The sequence below is a fragment of the Ammospiza caudacuta genome, chromosome 6 (genome assembly GCF_027887145.1).
Source record: "Ammospiza caudacuta isolate bAmmCau1 chromosome 6, bAmmCau1.pri, whole genome shotgun sequence".
Taxonomy (NCBI): Eukaryota; Metazoa; Chordata; class Aves; order Passeriformes; family Passerellidae; genus Ammospiza; species Ammospiza caudacuta.
The window spans coordinates 12168876-12183243 of NC_080598.1; the positions used below are offsets into that span (position 1 = coordinate 12168876).

At 51.2% G+C, this 14368-nt stretch overlaps 3 protein-coding genes across 3 annotated transcripts; 2 read left to right on the forward strand and 1 right to left on the reverse strand.

Moving 5' to 3' along the window:
* The first annotated feature begins 1806 nt into the window (after positions 1-1806).
* Positions 1807-5173, forward strand: LOC131559083 (mas-related G-protein coupled receptor member D-like). The gene has a single exon (XM_058807320.1). The coding sequence runs from the start codon at positions 1935-1937 to the stop codon at positions 2910-2912; it is 978 nt and encodes a 325-aa protein (XP_058663303.1). The 5' UTR covers positions 1807-1934; the 3' UTR covers positions 2913-5173.
* A 3047-nt stretch (positions 5174-8220) lies between these two features.
* On the forward strand, positions 8221-9125 carry LOC131559434 (mas-related G-protein coupled receptor member D-like). Its single transcript, XM_058807787.1, is given in 2 exon segments — positions 8221-8467; positions 8470-9125. Coding segments are annotated over 2 exon segments (903 nt in total).
* Positions 9126-11784: 2659 nt separating this feature from the next.
* LOC131558781 (mas-related G-protein coupled receptor member D-like) lies at positions 11785-12786 on the reverse strand. The gene is given in 4 exon segments (XM_058806800.1): positions 11785-12084; positions 12087-12334; positions 12337-12603; positions 12606-12786. Coding segments are annotated over 4 exon segments (996 nt in total).
* Between the last annotated feature and the right edge of the window lie 1582 nt (positions 12787-14368).

Here is a 14368-nt window from a genome sequence, read left to right on the forward strand (position 1 = left end):
GGGCATCACCCCCCTCCTGGAGCTTCCCTGAGGCCACCAACCACACCACACCCCACACCTTCTCTCCAGGCCCACCACACCCCACACCTTCTCTCCAACCCCACCACACCCCACACCTTCCCACCACATCTTCCCAGCAGCTCCATCATGTCCCACCCCTCCCACACCACCCTCCCATCCCACTCCCCATGCAGCCCACCCACCTCCCGTCCTTCCCATCCCTCCCAGCCCCGGGCCTCAGGCTCCACTCCCTCCCCATGGGCTGCTCACCCCAGCCTGCCCCTAAGGCTTTGGGGCCGTCTTTCTCTTGGAGATGCCCCTCCCCAGCTCCATCCCTGCTCTCCAGCCCCCCAACCTCCTTTGGACACAAACAAGAGGCACTACAGGAATGGCTGCACTGCTGTTCATTGCGCTGCAGAAGCGTGGAATTGCCAGGAGGAGCAGAAACACTGCTGCGGCTCCTGAGTGGGGCAGGAGAGGAGCGGGGCTGTCTGGAGGGGAAGGCAGCCTGGGGGGAATTTCTAGAGGATGTCAGAGGGGGCATGATGCCTTAGGAGTTTAGCCTTTCTATTTTTCATATCCTGTACTGCATTAGTGCATAACTCTAAACTCCATGGAAAGTGTTAGTTAACTGTCTGCACATTTTGGTCAGACAAAACAATCCCTTTAGGCCTGCATTTCTCTACTGCCTGAGGCACAGAAAAGTATAGACAAAAGTGAATTGGGGGAGGCAAAACTGGGGCTAAGTGACTTCATTACCAGAAGCTGTAATTGGAGGATTAACCCCTGATTTGGAAATGGACCAAACTGATATCTGTCTGAAAAACTCATGACCACTATCCATTTTGGGTGCAGCCCATCTCAGAGGCTTTGAGAGCCCAAGGTGAACCTTCTGAAGGCCTTTCATCAATGCCTCCTTTTATTCTCTTCACCTGCTCTGGCCTCTGTTCCAGGGAGCCAGCCCAAGGCATCAGGCAGACAGGGGCTGGAGGGGGCAGGAGGGCTCTGGGTGCCACCAATGCCAAATCTCCCACTGGACAGGAGCAGAGCCCAACAGGCCACACCTGCAGCCAGGGAGAGGCCAGGGAATGGGAACCCATCGGGATGGGACGGGATGGGATGGGATGGGATGGGATGGGATGCGATGCAATCGAGAGTGGGTGGAGATAGGGATGAGGTGTGATACAAAAGTCAGACAGAATAAAGTTTCTAACACCAACTAATGGTGCTACCAAGGGAAGCATTAGGCAGCAGGACACGCAGAAGGATCTCTCCTTATTTCTGTGTGTGTGTTGTGAGACTTTACAACACTGTTTTTCTCCATTATAACTATACCTACATAGTAAAATTTTTTCTTGTCTATTACATAAACACCAATTTCCAAGAACATATTTCCAGGGATCCATTTCCTACTGAAGAATCTTTCATGTCCTGTGGTTCATTCAGAGGGGACTCTGGTGGTCATATTCACTGAGTGCTGTGATATTAAAGGTGACCTTGCCTTCAACTTTTCCTTTGGCCATGTGCTCTTGCTTCTTTTTACAGAACTTGCCCCAAAACCACTGCAGGCCTCCTTATCTGTGTCTGCACTGGCTCCAGCCACATTTATCACCATAGGTCCACATCTTTATATTAATTTATCTCTCTGACCAGTTAGTCTTGGAGCAACTTCAGGGGAGTTGAAAATGTTTATTCACTCTAATTTATCAATCCCCTGCAAAGTAGCCCAACCCTCCCACCTCCCTCTCTCACCCACCATTTCCACCACCCTCCTCCCCTGCACATCTCACTCCTCCCCACCGAATCCTTCCCTCTGCAGGGAGCTGCTGAGGAGCCGCATGGTCCTTCCCTGGATTCTCCAAGCACTCACTGCCCATCCACTCTGACCACAGCAAGGGGCCACATCCCACTGCCTGTCCCGCATCCATCCATCCATGGAGGTGAGCACCATGTCCCCTATTTTAACCTCACCAACTGATGTACCTGGTCAGTGTGAGATCAATGTCTCCAGCGTGGCCATGGACTTTGTGACGCTGGCCATTGGCCTCTGTGGGCTGGCTGCGAACGGGACTTTCCTCTGGCTAGTCCACATTAATGCCATCACCGAATTCATCTTCTACCAAGCCATCGCTGATGTCCTCTTCCTCATCTTCATGGTCCCCTCTACCCTGCTCTTCCTTGTGGAGGAAGTATCCTGCTCTGCTATAATGCCACCAATGTATCTGAGCTTGCTTTTCCAGCTGTCACTGTTCACCTACACCATGGGGCTGTACCGGCTGACATTCATCAGCATCGAGAGGTGCAGGTCTGTCCTCTGCCTAGTATTCTGTGGCTGCCAATTTCCTGAGCGCTTGCTGTTGGTGGTGATGAATGTCCTCTTCTGGGCCCTCCTCTTCGTTGTCATCGCTGTCAATCCCATGGTGACTTCCCAGTGCCAGTCACACGAGCAGGAGCAATGCTGGGTGGTTCTCACCTCCATGTACTCCCTCAATGTCTTCCTATTTGCTGCACCCATGCTCATTTCCAGCACAATCCTCTTCATTCATCTCAAGCCTGGCTCCCAGCAGCAGCCACACAAGAGGCTTGACATTGTTGTCTTCCTCGTTGCACTCTTCAGTCTGCCCCTCAGTCTCTGGTTTCTCCTGCAGCAGCTCGGGTACATCGCTGTGTCCGTTCAGGTGGTTTTCCTGCTCACCTGCATCACCGGCAGCATCAAACCCTTTCTCTACTTCTTGGTGGGGAGTTGGAAGAGAGACTACTCCATGGGGAGCTGCTGGAGACACTGTTCCATGAAGAGCTGCAAGATGCACTCCTCCATCCAGTCCCTAAGGGAGGCAATCCACAGGGTGTTTGAGGAGCCAGAAGAAAACACTGCCTGTGGAGATGATCCCTCTGTGGACACGGGGGTCTGAGCCTGTTGATTCCTCCTACTGCACTGCTGAAGGAACCCGGGACAGTGGCTGAGAGATTCCTTGAGTCTCCTGATCAATAAATACCCACAGGATCACCCTCCCTGTGCTGGTGCATCCCCAGACCCTTTCCAGGCCGCTCTGGGCTCTGATCCGTGCTTGGGAGGCCTCAGCCTTGAGGAGCAGCCCCTGGGCTCAGCTCCTGTGGCGCTGATCAGAAACACCCTCTGCTCCCAGCAACTGCTGCTGTCCAACCACCTCCTGAGCTTCATCAACAGCCTTGGAAATTCTTGTACTGCCCTGGATGCCACAGCATCCCTGCTCTGCCACTGTCCCAGGAAGCTGCCGGCCCCAAGTGTGGCCAGGCTGAGCCATTGCTGTGAGTGCCGCCCATGCCTTGGGGCCCTGTGAGCAGCGGCCCCAAAGGAGAGCCTTGGAGCTCTGCTGGGCCCAGCAGCGCTGAGCAGAAGCTCCCTGGCACTGGGGCCTCTCCCAGCTGGGATCTCTCCCGGCTGCTGCCCTGGGCTGATCCCCGAACGCCGACGGCTCCTGGGCCCATCCCCGCAGGGCTCCAGGCCCAGCCCTTGGCCCAGGGAGGAGATGCAAAGGGATCCGCAGGGAGCATTTCACTGCCTGCCAGGGCAATTGCTCACAGGCACCTTGCACTCACTCTGCCTGCCTGGCTGGCTGTGTGCACACACGTCTGCATCTGCTGGGGCAAATGGGGCAGAAATGCTGCTCTCTCAGCTGTGTTAGTACTTGAGACATCTGACTGGGGCAGGCCTGGAAGGAACTATCAAGGATAAATAGGGTTAAATGCTACTAAGTGATATTCCTTTGCTGAATTGCCGAGTTTAAGGTGTAACTGAAGTACTGTTAAGTTTGAGTGTTGTAAAGCATTTAAGTAATTTTCCTTTTAATCCTTATCCACGCTGACCTTTTGTCATATGCCCTTGAACACACAAAAACACACAAATAGAGGTAGCACTTTCTTTTCTTAATATTAAACCTGGTTTTTACTGATATCCTTGCTGGTGGTTTTGTGCCTTCAGAAATTCTCCCTCTGCCCTGGCTTTGGCCTCTCCCTCAGCAGGCTCAGATGGTGCAGTTCCAAGGGGAGGAGCAGTCCGTGCTCCTCAACACCGCCACCCCCTTCCAGGAGCAGGGTGACATCTGTGTTTGTCACTGTCTCCATGGGGCATCAACTCCCTCCCTGTGGCTTCTCTGAGGTCTCTGAGCTGTGGCTGTTCAGCCTGGAGAAGGGAAGGTTTCAGGGAGACCTTAGAGCCCCTTCCAGGGCCTAAAGTGGCTCCAAGAACTGGAGAGGCACGTTGGACAAAGGCCTGAAGTGACAGGACAAGGGGGAATGGCTTCCCACTGCCAGAGAACAGGGTTAGGGGGAATATTGGGAAGAAATTCCTCCCTGTCAGGGTGGAGAGGCCCTGGCACAGGTTCCCGGAGATGCTCTGGCCTCCCCATCCATGGAAGTGTTCCAGGCCAGGCTGGATGGGGTTTGAAGCAGCCCGGTCTAGTGGAAGGTGTCCCTGCTTGCAAAGGGTGAGATGAGGAACAAACAACCACAGGTATTCCCAAAGCTGAGGGGGAGGAGGATGAGCTCTGGTGAAGGGCTGCAAGTGGCACCACAGCACCCCAACATCTGGTATCCAATAGCTGTTATTGCATCATCAGGGGTACTGTCAGTAAGAAATGTGGGCTCTGATGCTGATAACCTGCTGCAAGCCTGTCGTGGTTGGGCACTCGCCAAACGCCAGGCACCCGCGAAAGCCGTTCACTCAGCTTCTGCTCTCAGCTGGGCAGAGGAGAGGGAAACAAATATTAAAAAAGGGCTCAAAGAGTTTAGATGAGGACTGGGAGAAAAAACATTTCATTAATAAAAAAACGGGTTCAAATGTAATGGTATTAAACAAATTTATTATATACAGAGGCAGAGGATGATAATGAGAAGTACTAAAAATCTTTAAAGCACTTTTTTTCCCCCAGGCCCTACTTCCTTCCCACTAACAGTGCAGGGAGACAGGGCAAAGGGGTTCTTCACTAGCATTGAAGCACCGCCAATAAAATACTGTTTGCCTGCAAAAAAAACAGGTTATTCATTAAACTAAGATAGATGGCAGATTCTGGTAGGAATTAAAAGAAAAAAAAAAACGATATCACAATATAGGAAATTGGGAGCATTTGGGGGATATCTATTAAAACATCTTGAATATAATAGTGTATAAAAATGCCTGAAAATTGTTGTTTCTTTGGACATATGTATAGCAAATAAATTGCCAATATGTTCACAATTTTGACTCAAAATTATTACTAGTCGAATACACTTTTGATTTTAGACTTAAACTTCTTGGTGTCAGAGGGGACACAGCCATGGCTTGTGCTCCCTTCAGCAACCATGATCCCCAGTGCCCAGAGCTGGGCTGGCACAGACAGGATGGCCCAGGGGCTCAGCATTCCCCACCCTGAGTGCTCTGTGAGTGTCACAGCAGAGATCTCCTCAAAGATCTTTAATTTTCAATTTTGTGAGCCAGGTGCAAAGGTGTCTCTGCCTTCAGAAATTCTTCCACTCCACTGCCTTCAGCTGCTCCCTCAGCAGGCTCAGGTGGTGCAGCAGCAAGGAGAGGAGGAGGCCGTGATCCTCAGCACAGCCACCCCCTTCCAGGAGCAGGGTGACACCTGTGTTTGTCACCATGGGCTCCACGGGGCATCACCCCCCTCCCTGGGGCTTCCCTGAGGCCACCAGCCCCACCACACCCCACACCTTCTCTCCAGCCCCACCACACCCCACACCTTCTCTCCAGCCCCATGACACCCCACACCTTCTCTCCAGCCCCACCACACCCCACACCTTCTCTCCAGCCCCATGACACCCCACACCTTCTCTCCAGCCCCACCACACCCCACACCTTCCCACCACATTTTCCCAGCAGCTCCATCATGTCCCACCCCTCCCACACCACCCTCCCATCCCACTCCCCATGCAGCCCACCCACCTCCCGTCCTTCCCATCCCTCCTAGCCCCGGGCCTCAGGCTCCACTCCCTCCCCACGGGCTGCTCACCCCAGCCTGCCCCGGAAGGCTTTGGGGCCGTCTTTCTCTTGGAGATGCCCCTCCCCAGCTCCATCCTTGCTCTCCAGCCCCCCAACCTCCTCTGGACACAAACAAGAGGCACTACAGGAATGGCTCCACTGCTGTTCATTGCGCTGCAGAAGCGTGGAATTGCCAGGAGGAGCAGAAACACTGCTGCGGCTCCTGAGTGGGGCAGGAGAGGAGCGGGGCTGTCTGGAAGGGAAGGCAGCCTGGGGGGAATTTCTAGAGGATGTCAGAGGGGGCATGATGCCTTAGGAGTTTAGCCTTTCTATTTTTCATATCCTGTACTGCATTAGTGCTTAACTCTAAACTCCATGTAAAGTGTTAGTTAACTGTGTGCACATTTTGGTCAGACAAAACAATCCCTCTAGGCATGAAATTCAAGGACACTCTACTGCCTGAGGGCCAGAAAAGTATAGACAAAAGTGAATTGGGGGAGGCAAAACTGGGGCTAAATGACTTCATGACCTGAAGCTGTAATTGGAGGATTAACCCCCAATTTGTAAATGGACCACACTTATATCTGTCTCAAAAACTCATAACCATTGTCCATTTTGGGTGCAGCCCCTCTCGGAGGCTTGGAGATCCCAAGGTGAACCTTCTGAAGGCCTTTCATCAATGCCTCCTTTTATTCTCTTCACCTGCTCTGGCCTCTGTTCCAGGGAGCCAGCCCAAGGCATCAGGCAGACGTGGCTGGAGGGGGCAGGAGGGCTCTGGGTGCCACCAATGCCAAATCTCCCACTGGACAGCAGCAGAGCCCAACAGGCCACACCTGCAGCCAGGGAGAGGCCAGGGACTGGGAACCCATCAGGATAGCATGGCATGGCATGGCATGGCATGGCATGGCATGGCATGGCATGGAGCAGGAGTGATATCAAAATCAGACAGAATAAGCTCCTAACACCAACTAATTGTGTTAGCAAGTGAAGTATTGGGCAGCAGGACGCGCAGAAGGATCTCTCCCTATTTCTGTGTGTGTTGTGAGACTTTAGAACTGTGTCCAGTATTACCATACATGGATGTGGGAATCCACAAAATCAGAGGGTTTTGGGAAAGCTGCAAAAGGCAGGCCTCAGAGACAGAACTGCCATTAGAGCTAAGCAGCAGCCATGAGATAGGCCAGCAGAAAAATTATTTAAAAAGTAGGAAAGCAAAGACCAATACAACAATAGTCTGTGCATTAATGCTTGTCTAGAATATTTCCCTAAGCTACAGAAAAGTTTATCTAGCAAGATATTAAGAAGTTTGAAGCTTAATAATAGAGCTCTGTGCATTGTGTTTTAAGGCTTACAAGTAGGTATTGTATTCTAAATAAGAAAGCATTGTTTTAACTAAAGGTACGTGTGCTTATAGTAGTTAGATAGAGCTACTGTCAATATGCTTTTGCTTTGTGTGATATGTCAAGAAGCTTATAAACTAAGTTGTAACATTAAGCTCTTAGTCTGCTGCCTGGGATGTGAGCTGGTGGCATCTTCCCATTGTCATAACAATGTAATGAGACTGATGCTGAAAAATAAAACAGCTCAAGGCACGTTTCACAGCAGTCCCGTCCCGTTTGTGATTTGTACATATACCCCTGGTCAGCGATACATAGACATTAAAAAGTTTTTCTTATCTAAAGAACACCTTAAACATAAATGTAAATACCAATTTCCTAGAACTAATTTCTATGCATCCACTTCCTACTGGGAGTCCTCTGATGGCCCTGGAGGTTCATTGAGTGGGGGCTCTGGTGGTCGCATTCACTGAGTGCTCTGATATTAAAGGTGACCTTGCCCTGAACTTTTCCTTTGGCCATGTGCTCTTGCTTCTTCTTACAGAAATTTCACCAGAAATAATGTGGACCTCCTTATGTTTGTCTGCGCTGGCTTCAGGCGCGTTTATCACAAAGGGTCCACACTTTCACATATTTTTATCTATTTGCCCAGTTAGTCTTTAAGCAACTTCAAGAGAGTTGAAAATGTTTATTCTCTCTTCTTTATCAATCCCCTGCACACCAGCCCACCCCTCCCTCCTCCCTCTCCCACCCCACCATTCCCACTGCCCTCCTCCCCTGCACATCTCACTCCTCCCCACTGAATCCTTCCCACTGCAGGGAGCTGCTGAGGAGCCACATGGTCCATCCCTGGATTCTCCAAGCACTCACTGCCCATCCCCTCTGACCACAGCCAGGGGCCACATCCCACTGCCTGCCCAGCATCCATCCATGGAGGTGACCACCATGTCCCCATCTCCTGCCTCACCCACTGAAGGAGGCGATGCCTGTGTTATCGATGTCACCAATGTGACCCTGCTCATCTGCCTCTGTGGGCTGGCTGGGAACGGGGCTGTCATCGGCCTCCTCAGCCTGAAAACCAGGAATGCTGGCTTCTTTGACCTGGCTGTCATTGACTTCCTCTTCCTCCTCTTTGCAGTCCACTCTGCCCTCCTCATCCTGATGGAGGATGTTCCCTGCCTCCTATCGTGCCCTTGATGTACATGAACTTTGTTTTTCAGCTGTCATTGGTCTCCCACTACTGGGTGCTCTTCAGGCTGATGAGCAGCATCCCTGTGTGGTATATGCACAACGTGTGCAAGCTCTGCTGCCGATGGGACCTTCCTGTGTGCCTGATGTGGGTGGTGGACACTATCCCATACTGGGCCATCTTGGCTCTCTTCACCGTCACTCCCACAGTGACATTCTTTTGCTCATCACACGAGCAGGAGCACTGCCAGGCAGCTCTCATCTCCATGTACTCCCTCATCCTGCTCCTCTTTACTGCACCCGTGGTCATTTCTGGCACAATCTATTTCATTAATTCCAAGCGAGGCTCCCAACAGCAGCAACCCAAGAGGCGTGACATCGTTATCGTCATCACTGTACTCCTCACTCTCACCATCAGCCTCTGCAATTTCCTGCCTCAGCTCGGTCACATCACTGTGCCCTCTAAGGTTGTTTTCCTGCTCGCCTGCATCCACAACAGCATCAAACCCTTCATCTATTTCTTGGCAGGGAGGTGCTGGAGGCCCTTCTCCATAAACTCCCTCTGGCTCTCCCTCCAGAGGGTCTTTGAGGAGGCAGAAAAAAACACTGCCCACAGTGATGATCCTACAATGGACACAGTGGTCTGAGCCTGTTGATCCCTTCCACTGCTCTCCTGAAAGACCCCAGGAGGACCCAAGGAGGCTGAGGGTTTCCTTGAGCCTCCTGATTAGTCAATATCAACCGGATCACCCTCCCTGTGGTGGTGTACTCCTGCAGGAGAAGGAAGCAGGGGCATTGCCTTGGGTGATTTTTGTGGGATGCTCTGCAGGGAGCACATTGGAGCATGGCTTTCCTCCTCCCTCCTGGATCCACATGGCTCCAAGCAGTGCAGCTGGGCTCAGTGCCGTTCCCCAGCTCCATTCCCCATGGAATGACCCTCATCGCCTCTGCCCCAGGGAATGAACTCCGTCTCCTTTGGCTCAGCAGATGAGTTCCATGGTGTTTTCAGAGAGCTCTTGCCTGCAAAAAATGGGACACCTTAACCCATGGGGACACACCCATCATGGAGTCCCAGAGATTTCCCAAATCCCTGCAGGGCTGGTGCTTTTGGATGGCAGGAGAAGGGTTGGGATCACAGGGAGCATCCTTCCCCTTCTGTCCAGCAGAGCCGGCCCTGCATTCCCAGCTGATGGGAAGGGACACCAGGTAGGGCTGCAGAGCTGGGGAGGGACAGCAACATTCCCTTATCCTTTCAGTGGAAATGTCTCACATTCTTCAAGTCCAGAACTGAATATTTCTGAGTAAAGTGCAGGGTTAATGGTGAACTCCACTGAACTCCTGTGCCTGTACCAGAAAGTACATGGAATATGGATAATTCCCATAGCCAGATCCTTGGACCATTGAATTGCACAGAAATTAGGGGGTTATGCTGCTCTTCTGCAGAACGGGGCCATCCATCCTCTGGTTCCCCAGCATCAGTGTCCAGGGAAGCCCTTGAGCACCTCCATCCTGAACCTGGCCAGCCTCAGGAGGAGCTGCACAGCCACTCTGCACAGCAGCTCCAGCCACAGTCCAGCCTCTCCTGATCTTTGTCATTCTGTAACCACCCCTCAATCAGATTTGGATTCATGGTTTTTGTTTCTTTCTACTGTTGTAGTCACACCCTCTGAATTTGCTAAGCAAACAATATCAAGGCTTCACTGCAGAGCCTGACTCTGTTAAACAGTGTCCAAAATGGCTCATTTCCTTGTTTTATCCCATTCTAAAGCCTCTGGCTGGTCTGGGAGCAGGGCAGGTCCCTGTCCCATACCAGAGCCATTCCTAAGGCACATGACTGCAATGGTTGGGATGATGTTGGCAGTGCCAAGAGCTCCTGATTCCTGCTGGGCACAGACCTGGGCAGCAGCCACATCTCTTGCTCAGGGGGAAGTTGTCCCTCCTTTTCCCACTGCCTTAAATCCAGGGGAAACCAACGTTCCACTGCTTCTGGAAAGGGAAGTGAGAGTGAAAGCCCTGAGTGGTGAGTCAGGCTTTGGAGACACACGTGAGGTGAAACAGCCAAAGAGCATTTATTAAAAGAGTTTTTAATAGACAACTTAAGAGAGAGACTTGGACACCTGAGAGGGGTTTTCCCCTATCTCTACCACTTCCAGTCCATTAAAAAGACAAAACTTTCCATGGTGTAACCTCTTCTCCAGGGAAGAACAACTCAGCCAGGGAGTCCCTCCCAAGGCAAGTGCTGAAGGACCATTATCCTTCCATGGACTTTTTCTACTTCTCAGCACCTTCCTTGTCTCCACTGTCACCCAGGCCGCTCCCTCCCTGAGCTTCCTTTCAAAAGAGCAAGAACTAAAAGCAAAAGCTTTCCTGGTTGTCCGTGCCCATGACAAAAGGAGAGATGGAATGAGATGATCTCCACAGTTCCTTCCAACCTGTCCTGGGTGACTTTATCAGCTGAATTGTGTCCCCATTCATCTGTTTAGCCCAGAAATAGGTTTTGCACATTTCAGACTGGTTCTTGAGCAAAGAGGGGCAGAGCAGATGCAGCAGTTTGTTTTCAGAAGCTGAAATTTTTCACTTTACATGAAGCTCACTCCTCCCCATGCTGCTCCCAGACCGTGCTGTCTGCAGCACAGACAATGGAGCACAGAGCTCTCCTTTGCTTTTAAGCTTTTTCAGCTGGCTGAGGCAGAGAAGTTCCCTGGACTGTGGTTTTCCTTTGGCTTGGAACTGTTCAAACCTGCTCTGGTCTGAAAACACAGAAGAGCCCTGGGAGCTCACACCTGTGGCCCACCGGGGCCTGGGACGCGGCATTTTCCAGCACCAGAGGGACTGATAAGGGACTGAGTGAGCCAAACTACACTCCACAACAAGGACTGAATTTTGCCAACTCTTCAGAACAGCAAGAGATTTTATTGTTTCCTATTGTTTTCATTTTTTATGCTTGTGAATACTTTGCTTGTTAAATAAACAGTTTTTTTCCACTTTTCTCTCAGGAAATATTTTCCTGAATTAGCTGGGGGAGGGGCTGCTTGAGTTTGTTTTCTAGAGTGATCCCATTTGAAGGTTTCCTCCCAAAGTTACCCTAACCCAGGACAAAACCCAAACCATTCCATGAGAATTCCTGGTGTCACCCACAACAGCCCCAGGCAGGAGTTCCCCTGCTGCACACAGCACCAGCCTGACAGAGCTCAAGGAGCATTTGGACAATGCTCTCAGGCACAGGCTGGGATTGCTGGCATGTCTTGTGCAGGGCCAGGAGCTCAACTCCATGCTCCTTGTGGCTCCCTTCCAACTCCGCATATTTTATGCTTCTCTTTTATGCAGACTCTTTCTCATGATGATTCCCCCTGATGATGGTTCCCCTGTGTTGTCCCTATGCCCTGGCTCTGGCACAAAAGCCTCAAAAGCCCTCTGCAAGGCAACACTACCAGAGGGGGTGAATTCCTTTGCACAGCTCCCAGCCAGGCAGTCAATCAGAGGGAGGGCACTGCTCTGGGCACAGGTGAGCAGGAGAGAGGGGCTGGGGGCAAAGACAGAGAAGTCAAATGCCCTCAGCAAGAGCCAGTGCCCAAAATCAGCAGTGAAGAAGGGGAAGGAGATGACAGGAGCAGCAGGAGCAGGGCACAGAGCTTCCCTGGGAGCTGTTTCCATGAGCAGCACAGGAGCCTGGCCAGCAGGGCCAGAGCAGAACAGGGCAGGCTGAGCACTGAGAAGGGGCAGCTCAGCACCAAGGCCATGGGCACCAAAGGGCAGCAATGGAGGGTGGCAGTGAGCAGGAAGGAGAGCAGCCAGAGCAGGGCACACAGGAGCACCGGGAAGCACTGGGAGCAGGGGCAGGGCCAGCAGGACACGGGAGGACAAACAGAGCTGTGACAGCACTGAGGGCTGTCAGAGAGGACACAGCAGCAGTGAAAGCCAAGAGGATGGGGACCTTCAGCCCAGCTGTCACAGCCCACGAGCCCAGCTGGTGGCAGAAGCTCTCTGGGACAGAAAATATCCCCAGGGTGATGGTGATGGAGAGCAGGAAGGTGGAGCCAGGCATGGCCGGGCTGAGCACACAGGGGGTGATGGGGTTCCTGTGGATGCAGAAGCTGAGGAGCCAGAGCACAGCCCCATTCCCACCATCCCACACAGGCACAGCAGCAGCAGCAGCAGCGGGATAGGCACTTTGCTCCCCTGCCTGCTGTCACACTGGCTCCAGCTGTCGTGGCTCTCCTCATTCCAGCTCCCCTGGGATGCCTTCCCACCGGGCTGGCTCCAGCAGGCAGGGCTGGCTCCCTCCGTGCCAGGGGACAAAGTGCTCATGGTGACACCTCTGCTGCTTCTCCTGCCCTCACACAGCTGCAGGGGTGACAAACAGACACACCAGAGCAACGCTGCTGTCCCCCAAACGTGGCTTTTCCCATCTTTTCCCACCCACAGCTTCCATGTGGAGCAGCACAGGGAGGGGGTGAGGGACAGGACACATGGCAAGGAGGATGTGGGAGCCTGGTCCTGTGTGCCTGGCACAACATCCAGGGAGATACCTCCTTCCTGGCTGTGGACAGGACAGAGCTGGAGCAGGAAAACAATTGGAGAAGGAGAGGATTGCTCATGGAGGTATCAGAGAGCAAATGGCTTTGGGATGGATCTGACCTGGACTCTCAGGTGTCAGTTGATATCACTGAGCAGTTAGAGGATTCCTTCAGCAGGACACTCATTTCCATATTCCATCTCTTTTCCTACAGTTTTTCCAGTTTTAAATTCCCTACAGACCTCAGTTCTACCCCCAAAATCCATAACCAGATTCCAGCCTGTAGTGGTTGTGGCTTGTTAATTTGAGCTTTCGCTGATTTTGTGAATTTTTTGCTAATGTACTAATGAGTGGGGTTGGTTTAGTGCTGGTTAAGCACTAGAGTATTCATTTCCTGTTGTGATGTAGGATTAGAAGAAAGGTAAAGTAGGTTTAAAATTTTAAAAGCGCATAAAGAAAAATTTATTAACAGTAATTAAAAGATAGAGTAATAAGAATCAGAATTAAACTTTTAGAACACTTCTCCTTACCACCTTTTCTTTCTTATTGACAATGCAAAGAAACAAAACTTACAATTTTAGTCAGTTTACTGCTTCTAGAATGGTCTTTCTTTAGTTCACTTAGGGAGAGGAGTCTCTCTTGTTAATGTTATGGAGACTTCCCTATGAGAAAAATAGCTCTCTCGTGGCTCTTAATTTTTTATGAATGGTATTTGTTTTGGGAAGTCTGCAATTGTGAATTCTCTCTTATTTTCTACAAGTTCTTTTTTTCCCCACAATTGTGTTTATGGGTTATGTCAACTTATGGGGTACTGTTTTAAAGATGAGTTGTTCAAAGGTAAAAGTACTCATTATCTGACTTTAAAACCATCTTCATCGCTAGGAACAGAGATTATTTTTTTTTCTGGGGCTACAGAACTACTTTTCTCTCAATGTTCAAACGTGTTCATGTTGAAAGTGGTAATGCTGATCTCTGACCATGGTGGGGAGCCGAAGCCCGAAGCGCTGCACAAGCTCCGGGAAGGCGGGACGGAGGAGGAGCTGTGTTGGAAAAGCGGAATGTGTCTGAATGTGGGGGGGTGGATTACCGGGGGGGGGTGAAGGGGGTTACCAAGAGAGTACAAATCCTGTTTCTGTTTTGGGCAGTGTGCCTCTGGCCGCGACTGCGCACACTGAGCACTGTTCCTTTTACCTTGTCCCTTGTTGTAGTTTAATAAAGTTTTAAAGTTTTAAGAAGTGAGGCGGCGTTTTTCGCAACAAAGAAAAAGATCACTTGATTCATAGGAAAAATGAAAAACATCAAGATCAACAACCTCGAGGCTGTGAAACCCTGTGTAAGCCAAAGATGAAAAACCACTTCCGTCGGCCCTGTGAC

What these genes read in the sequence shown, in the direction of transcription:
- LOC131559083 (XM_058807320.1), top strand. Translation starts at nt 1,935, where the DNA reads ATGGAGGTGAGCACCATGTCCCCTATTTTAACCTCACCAACTGATGTA.